The following is an 8,699-nucleotide window of genomic DNA, read 5'->3' as shown; positions in this document are numbered from 1 at the left end:
GGGCAATGATTGTTTTCTCCAGAACAGTGGCAATTGTTTGGAAAGGGCCTAAGTGCTCATCAGTGAGGGGTGAGGTACAATCTGTGGACACCCCACAAGGAAGAGACCTCCCCCTCCTTCCTGCCACCTTCCCCATCCCCAGGAGTTCATCAGGGGTTCTGCCGATGTCCCGTCCCCAAGCCCATCCTCACGGTCGGAGGGGGGATGCTGCCTGAGTTCACCACCCATTAAACTCAATTCATAAGAGGCTCCCTTTACTGAGATACTTTAATAAAACCTCCGGGGAACCCTCAGCACCTTCATTTCTAAAAAGGTGGCTCTAGTGAACCCTCTGGGGCACAGAGAGCAGAGCAGATACGCTGAGAACAATTGCATCAGTGCGGGGTGAGTTAACCACCCTCACGCTCACCCTTAGAAACAAGGAAGACAAATGGACGAGAAAGCCTTCACGCTTTTTGTGTAAGATAACCATGAGCCTGAGTCAGGCTCTACCTGCTCCTCAGGGCAGGTACATCTGGGAGGTCACGTCTCTTCACCAGGGTTCCTCTCCAGAGTGGACACACCGAGCGTGGGGACTGAGCTGTGTCCTGAGTCTGCACTCGAGAAATGAGGAGCTGGCCGGCCATGATCTCCTGGCAACAATCCACATTTCCACCAGATTCGTTTTAATTTTTCCAACTAGGAGGACCCTCTTACAGGACTTTCAAGGCCTTCCCACGTGGAGGAAACTTGGATAAGCACGATACGACTTGGTGTGATCTGGCAGATGTTCGGACTCTTAAAACCCTGAGAGGCCAGGGTCTACAGCTCCCGAAAAGGGAACTGCCCAAGAGGACAGGCCGGACAAGGCAAATGAGGGAAAAACAATGCAGCCTGGGGGCTAAGCCTTTTCTCTTTCACTTTCTTGACATTTATATTTACATTTCTTTTAATACATTTTCAAAAACTTCCTTTTTTTTTTTTTTTTACAATTTTCACATTTTCAAAAGTCCCTTTTTTATGTTTTCAAAAACTCCCATTTCTCTATTCACAATGCCACTGCAGCCCTTCTGTTACAAAAATAATCAGTCTGAAGTATTCAATCATCTATCTTTTAACAACACTACTGCTGCAAATGAAAAGCTGTCATGGTTTTGAATGCTAGAACTTTAAGCTGGAACAGTGGATGTGTGTATAGAGATCCCTGGAAGCGACACAAACCGGGCGCGAACTCTCCCTAGGGAAGGAGGGAGGGGTACCGTTCTGGACGGGGCGGAGCGGCCGGTCAGGGACATGCTCTCCTGGATCGCCAGCCGCAGCTTCAGCTGGTGCAGCGGGTTGCTGATGCCGATCTCACGCTGAATCTCTGTGTCCAACAGGGCGACAGGGTGGACATGATGGCACCGCTCCTCACGTTTGCTGGCAAGCAGCCACCTACCAGGCCGGGATCCCGACCCAGCGCTGGGGACAGGAGACAGGAGGCAGGAGGTTATGTGTGGCTGCGGAGGGACTGACACACCCAGCCCAGGATGGGGGTGCGGGTGCGGGTGGGGGTGGGGCGCCTACACACCTCCAGCCAGACCACAACAGTTGGCCCGTCCCACTGTGCCAAGGCACGCCTTGTCTCCCGGCTTCCTCCAGCAACTCATGCCTCCAAGTAACGAAACATTCAAAATTCAAGAATCACTACTACACACGGGTATAAAACAAGTTAACCTAAATATTTATTTTCTTTATAAATTTGAAAGTGAAAGAGTATGTATCTCACCATTTTCCTTTAAACCATCTACTTGCCATCTTCTAAACCATCTACTTAATGAGAGTTCAGACATATTACAAAGAACCCCTGAGTCATGAAATGCTGACTGAGTCCCCGCAATTCCTTACAGAATCACTTCCTTCCCGATGAAAGAATTATTGCCAACCTTAAAGGATTCAGAAGTCTGCACATCCAAGGGAGGAGGGTAGTCAAGGAAAAACATCCACTCTTCCCTTTCTAAACAGTGAGGACAGATACGTAGAAGAGGAAACCACACCGAGATCTGAGCAGAGGAATCTGTCCCTGAGAGAGCTTCAGGAATGCACACCATTTCACAACAGACGCACAAAGAGCAACACAGACTTTCAACACAGAACGCTATAACACAGCAAGCAAGGAGAGGGCTGGATGGGGGCTGTTTTTCTCCTGCACTGCTGTTCAGCTAACTAGCTATGTGCTAAATTAAGATACTGGTTATTCTTTTTTGACTAGGCCACTGTGTGGCTTGCAGGACCCTAGTTCTCCAACCAGGAATCAAACCCCAGAGTGCAGAGTTCTAGCTACTCGACTGCTAGGGAATTCCCTGAAGATACACAGTGGCTTTTCAATACACTCAAATAGCATCAGACTTTACTTCAGACTGTGAAGTCTATGTATGGTTAAAGCTCGAAATGCTTCACATCAAATGTCAAGTAACTGTTCCTTTACTTCAACCTTAGGTTTCCTAGAATAGTAAATACTCTATTTTCTGGGAATAATTATACCAGAAAACACAACATGTATCTTAATAGCTCAAAAAGTGAAAGTGGAAGTGTTTTCGCTCAGTCATGTCCAACTTTTGGCGACCCCATGGACTGTAGCCTAGCAGGCTCCTCCCTCCGTGGAATTTTCCAGGCAAGAGTACTAGAGTGGGTTACCATTTCCTTCTCCAGGGGCTCTTGGATCTCCCAGGGATCAAACCCAGATTTCCCACATTGCAGGCAGATGCTTTACCATCTGAGCTACCAGGGAAGCCCCTTAATAGCTCAAAGAGAGTTTTTTAAAAAGGCAAACTTTTAAAATTCCCGTATCCCAGGGGAACGAGCATGTACCACATGCCTGGAGTTTGCGTCTCAACCACAACCACCATCCAGAAGCAAATGGAAGACTCGCCTGGCTTCTGCTGGGGTGTATTTCCTTCCTCGGCTATAAGATATCGCATCACTCTGCTGTCAATGGCTCACTCTCAGCTGAAACCTCTCTTTACAGAGACAGCTTCAGAGACGAGCCTGGGGGGCTGCCTGTTCTGCTGCAATGACCCTGCTCAGCCCGCCCTGCGGGGCTGCTTAGCTAGGACCGCCTGTGCCTCCTTGAGGATGAAAGTGGAGTCCCCAAGTGCAATTCATTAAAACACTTGCTGAGCAGTAAACTGACGTGGCATGCTTCCTCGCCTTAAAATTAGAGTCACAGGAGAAAGACATTCGGAAATACAGTGAACTCTATGGGGAACAGATACGCCCAAGAGAAAGCCACACCCTCTGTGGCTGACAACGGGCACTTTAAAGCAGGATATGAGCACCACGGTCAAGCTGTCTTTCCTAACAAGATGGCTGTGTGAGCTTCTTCCCATCAAATGCTACACACGTGGCACCACCCAGACAACAGGTGTGGCCTTGTTTTCTAAGACTGACCGTCCGCACAGCCCAGCACCTCCTACGAGGGGTCGCTGGGCTCCCCTTCACCAACACCATGCCCTACTCCTGCAGCGCTGCTCAGCTCAGAGCCTGGAGCTGGGGACGAGCCCCACGGGGAGGCTTCAGGACGCACACAGCTCAGCAGACCTGCTGACTCGGCTTCCCCTGCGAGCTGGCGCATGACAGTGTCCACCAAGGGGAAGAGGAAAGACAGCATTTAGAGCAGGAGGTACACGATGCCCGAGGGGAGTCCCCGCACGCCCAGGACACTGCGGTGACCAACGGGGATGCGGCGGCCTTGGCCCCCACTCCTCATGGAGCACGTCCAGCACCTGGTGAGCCCGCAGTGCTCTCCCTGGGAGTTTCCACAGAACGTGAAAATCTGAGATTCACCAACCCTCAAAAATTCTCTGAAAGTGGATGCATTGGCTGCGTAAACTTAGCAATTAAAAGAATACCTTTGAGACAAATTGGGGCTTATTAGAAAGAAAAGTTTTGAGAAACAAACTGATTCTCACATCTATAATGCCATAAATGTTAAACTATATTCAAGTGATATTTTTTCTGGAATACTAAAATATTTTTTCATGTTTTATAGGTAAGGCTTTTTCCCTGTAGTCAATGTTGTCTCTGGTTGACTGACAGAGCTGAGATTACCCACTGTGGTCAGAAAATCCTCGTACTTTGAATTGTTCTCTGTGAAACCACCAGAACATCCTAGAATTTGCCACGGCGTAGCAACAGAGCAAAGAAAAATCCACTTGTGCACGCACGCACACGAACACACACACACAGAGTAAGACGTCTACCTTAATGCCAGATCTAGAGAAACCTGCCTACCAGAAAACACACACACACACACACACACACACACACACACACACACACACACATCCCTAAACACAGGCACCGAATCCACTGGGATTCCTTTAAAATTATCCTTCCATCACTTTCAAGACAAGAGGCACAGGGCTCTGAAACTGACGACAAGGCGCGCAGGCTCCTCACTTGCGGGTGTCCCTCGTGTCCTCGTGGCTGGCCGTGCGCAGCGCCCCGTCTGCAGCCGGGACCGCAGAGAGGTGGGGCTCGAGGTTTCACTTTTGATGGTGGACTTGTCATCTCGTACCTCTTCCCGTAAAGCTGGCAGCTGAGGGAATGAGGTAAGTGTAAAACTGGGTGACAATAGACTGTGTCGAATATGTGATCTGGAGCTCTGTGAATAGCTGAGTAGCTGTGGAGTAGCTGTCCCCATGTCGGCGTTTCTGTCATTGAATGTGCCGTTGATGCTCTAGTGTGACCGTCCCACACCCCCTCCGGGTGGCAGGGACCCCTACGTGGGAGCCCCCAGGCTTGCTCTCTCCAGCTCATCCACCCTCTAGAAGTTTCCCCACCCTCAGTAGGAGTTGGCGCTGCAGGTGTGTGTGTGTCCTCGTGCCCCGTGTGATACTGCATGACTAACCACAGTTTGTGTTTGCACGCTTCCTCCCGTGCTCTTGGGATCAAGCAGCGTGGCGGGAACGCAGAGGCTGGATTGTGCTACAGTCAGGACTTACTCCTGCTGAGCTTTGCGGTGAGTACACGCCAGCCTGGTCCCGCGGGGGCACGGAGGCCACTCCCTAGGAGTGGAGGGTCAGCAGGTCTATGGAGGTCACGCCCGGGAGAGGAGCCCTCAGCAGCAGAGAACATGACCTTGGCGCTCGCCTGCCACCCGAGTGGTCAGAATATGGCCCGAGTCTCCCTCGCGTCCATGCACACGGGTGTCCCTCCCACAGCAGCAGTGCTGCTGGCCATGCCCTGCGTGCACGTTCTCGGAGGGAACAGGGCCCAGAGCATCAGGGTTCACAGGGCTGCCCTGCCCTGGGCCTCTTCATCCAGAGGCCAGTGTTTAACACAGAAGTGCCCCGGCATCTGGGGGTCAGCCACCGCTGAGGGGCCACCCTCCCTTGCAGGTGCTGCTCTGGGCGGTCCTCTGGTGGGTCCAGCCCGGGAGCCCAGCCCTGCTCGAGCCACTCTGAGAGCAGGAGGCTGTCTGCTCTGTCCTGTTCACGTCTCAGCTAGAAAGCTGGATTGGGTTTTAAGTTTTTTTACCAGCAGCTTTTAGCTATATGTCAGAATAAAGCCAGCCACAGAGTTCTCTCCTTGATCTGCTTGGTCCTTCACATTTCTCTGAATTCTCAAAGCAGCTGAAGCCCAGAATGGGGTGGGGCGGGGTGTCTGGAGAGGAGGGGCTCGGGCACCAGCTGCCGTCCCAGGACTGACTCGTCTATGTGTTTGTTTCCAGTTTACCCGCACTACTTCTGTAGGTGATTATACAGCGTCCAGAATACGACAAAGGCTACATTTTGAACTTGATGCAATCTTTAATCTGTCGATACTTGTTATATGGACCATAAGATATTTTATTACAGAGTTTTTAATTAGTGAAAAATTCATGAATACCATAGAGAAAATATTTTAAAATTTAATGTTTCTTATATTTATGTAAACTTATGACTTCATTTATATACTTCCTTTTTCTTGTCTATCCAGGCTATGAATATCCTTTCAGATCAGTTCATGTTCTGATACCTGATTTTAGTCTTTCAAATGATTGTACTGTAATACTTGTCTGTATAAATCCTATGAACAAATATAGGGCTTTTGCAAATGATGCATTTATTGTCATTATTCTTGTTTAATTTTTAAATGTTAAACCATGAGAGAAGGGGTTTTACTGCGATTGTAAAATCTTCATGACACGGTGTGCATTATCCTTCCAGAATGTAACCAAGCTCTCCAACAATCACTCTGAAATGAGCGAACTGAATTTCAACCAATTGTTGTATTTTAACGACTGACCTAAACTGTACTTTGTTTCTGAGAAGAAATGCTTTTTGTCTGCAGCGTGAAGCGATTTAAAAGTACTGGGTGTTAAATGTGAGCTTCTAATGAAATTTGGGCTGAAAGGATAACTAGAAGAAGACTATGAAAATCTCTCCTGTAACTAGTCTCTGTGGACCCAGATCCCTCCTCTCCGGTGAGACTCTTCGAGGACCAATCGCGATGCCCTGCACCCGCTGCGGAGCCATCGAGCTGGACAGTGAGGGCACCACATCCCTGACAGACAGACAGCATAGTGCAGCTCTGACAAAGGCCTTATTTTTCTGATGTAAATCATCTTTTTACATCTGTTTGTAAACATGTTTAAAGAATGGACCTAGGCATACATTTTTAGATTTTGATGACATAGCCATTTTGGATAGTATAAGTAGCAAATGTAACTTTTACTTTTTCAGCAGCACATTAAAGCAGCCAGCAAGAGATGCGTTCAGATCACGGTGCCTTATTATGCAGCTGATCTCTCAGTAGACACAGACGGCAAGTCTCTTTACGTGGTGTTCTGCCTTTACTTGTACAATTCATTGTTAACATTCTGATTTTCTATTAATCTTTTGTGAACTTCCTGATATGTGACAAAGTATGTACAGGTACTTTTGAACTATTTTTTATCACAGTATTATTTATTGCTTTCTTTCAATAAAGTACTGAAGCAAAATTTCTGCCAATAAAGAGTGCCGAGGGTAAGCTGTATTCTCAATGAGAACAGACCAGAGCTGGTAATGGGAGCCCGTGTCACCACATGGACATTCTGTTAAGAGAAACGGGTGGATACAATGGGAAGGCTAGAAGGCGGAAGTATAGGTGTCCCCAAAGGACAACCAACCTGGAATTCATGTCCTTGGATCTGGAGACAAGGGACTCCATCACTTCAGCACCTGCGGGGACGGGGCCCCTCTGCTGCTGAGGCGTGGGCAGCAGGCCGAGGGTGGGAACAAAGTGCAGGTGTCGAGGCTCACCGTGGATCCCAGGGTGGGGGGGCCGAGGGCAACCCTGACGTGGACCCGAATGATGCACTAGGGAGTGTACGTGTGCACTCTTGTGTGTGGGAGCTTTTCATGTTATTTTGGTCAACAGTCTTTGTTATCATATATCCACAGAAACAAGAATGTAGCAGGGGGAGGAGGGAGGGAGATTCAAGAGGGAGGGGACACATGCACACCTATGGCGAATGCATGTTGCTGTACGGCAGAAATCAAACCGATATTGCACAGCAGTTATGTTTCAGAAAAAAAGAACATAGCAAGGTGGTCAGGAAAGTATGGAAAAAAGATATCTCATAGAGATTTATAATCACAACTCTGTGTACATCTGGGAGCAGGCTGCCCACCACCATCAGACCTTCCCACCAGCATCAGACGTTTAACCCCCAGCATCAGGCCTTAGTGGAGCATCAGGACCTCCCCCAGCATCAACCCTAGTCCAGCATCAGATGTTCCGCCCCAGCATCAGGGCCCTCCCCCAGCATAAGGCCCTCCTCCAGCATCAGGCCTTAGTCCAGCATCAGGACCTCCCCCAGCATCAGGCCCTCCCCCAGCATCAGGCCCTGCCCCAGCATAAGGCCCTCCCCCAGCATCAAGCCCTCCCCCAAATCAGGCCCTCCCCCAGCATCAGGCCCTCCCCTGCATCAAGTCCTCCCCCAGCATCAAGCCCTCCCCCAGCATCAGGCCTTAGTCGAGCATCAGGACCTCCCCCAGCATCAGACCCTAGTCCAGCATCAGATGTTCCGCCACAGCGTCAGGGCCCTCCCCCAACATAAGGCCCTCCTCCAGCATCAGGCCTTAGTCCAGCATCAGGACCTCCCCCAGCATCAGGCCCTAGCCTAGCATCAGATGTTCCGCCCCCAGCATCAGGGCCTCCCCCAGCATAAGGCCCTCCTCCAGCATCAGGCCCTCCCCCAGCAACAGGGCCTCCCCCAGCAACAGGCCCTCTCCCAACATCAGGCCCTCATCCAGCATCAGACCCTCCCCCAGCATCAGGCCTTAGTCCAGCATCAGGGCCCTACCCCAGCATAAGGCCTTCCTCCAGCATCAGGCCTTAGTTCAGCCCTAGACTTCCCCCGGCATCAGACCCTAGTCCAGCATCAGATGTTCCTGCCCCAGCGTCAGGGCCCTCCCCCAGCATAAGGCCCTCCCCCAGCATCAGGCCCTCATCCAGCATCAGACTCTCCCCCAGCATCAGGCCTTAGTCCAGCATCAGGGCCCTCCTCCAGCATCAGGCCCTACCCCAGCACCAGGCCTTCCTCCAGCATCAGGCCCTAGTCCAGCATCAGACATTCCCCCAGCATCAGGCCCTACCCCAGCATCAGGCCCTCCTCCAGCATCAGGCCTTAGTCCAGCATCAGACCTTCCCCCAGCATCAGACCCTAGTCCAGCATCAGGCCCTCCCCCAGCATCAGGCGTGGCAGCCCC

The 8,699-nt window shown here is 50.5% G+C and overlaps 1 protein-coding gene across 1 annotated transcript in view; it reads right to left on the bottom strand.

Annotated features, from left to right (window-relative positions):
* Positions 1-801: 801 nt before the first annotated feature.
* The window catches only part of LOC128066455 (liprin-alpha-1-like), a 30,921-nt gene continuing 23,023 nt past the window's right edge, over positions 802-8,699 (bottom strand). Inside the window, exons 19-22 of the mRNA XM_052659518.1 lie at positions 4,965-5,027; positions 4,420-4,558; positions 1,239-1,345; positions 802-822 (exon numbers count right to left, since the gene is read on the bottom strand). Of these exons, the coding sequence (XP_052515478.1) occupies positions 802-822; positions 1,239-1,345; positions 4,420-4,558; positions 4,965-5,027 (330 nt within the window). The remainder of the gene's footprint in view (positions 823-1,238; positions 1,346-4,419; positions 4,559-4,964; positions 5,028-8,699) is intronic.

The sequence above is a fragment of the Budorcas taxicolor genome, chromosome 21, assembly GCF_023091745.1.
Source record: "Budorcas taxicolor isolate Tak-1 chromosome 21, Takin1.1, whole genome shotgun sequence".
NCBI classification, from domain to species: Eukaryota; Metazoa; Chordata; class Mammalia; order Artiodactyla; family Bovidae; genus Budorcas; species Budorcas taxicolor.
This window is presented reverse-complemented; position numbering and strand designations above follow the sequence as displayed.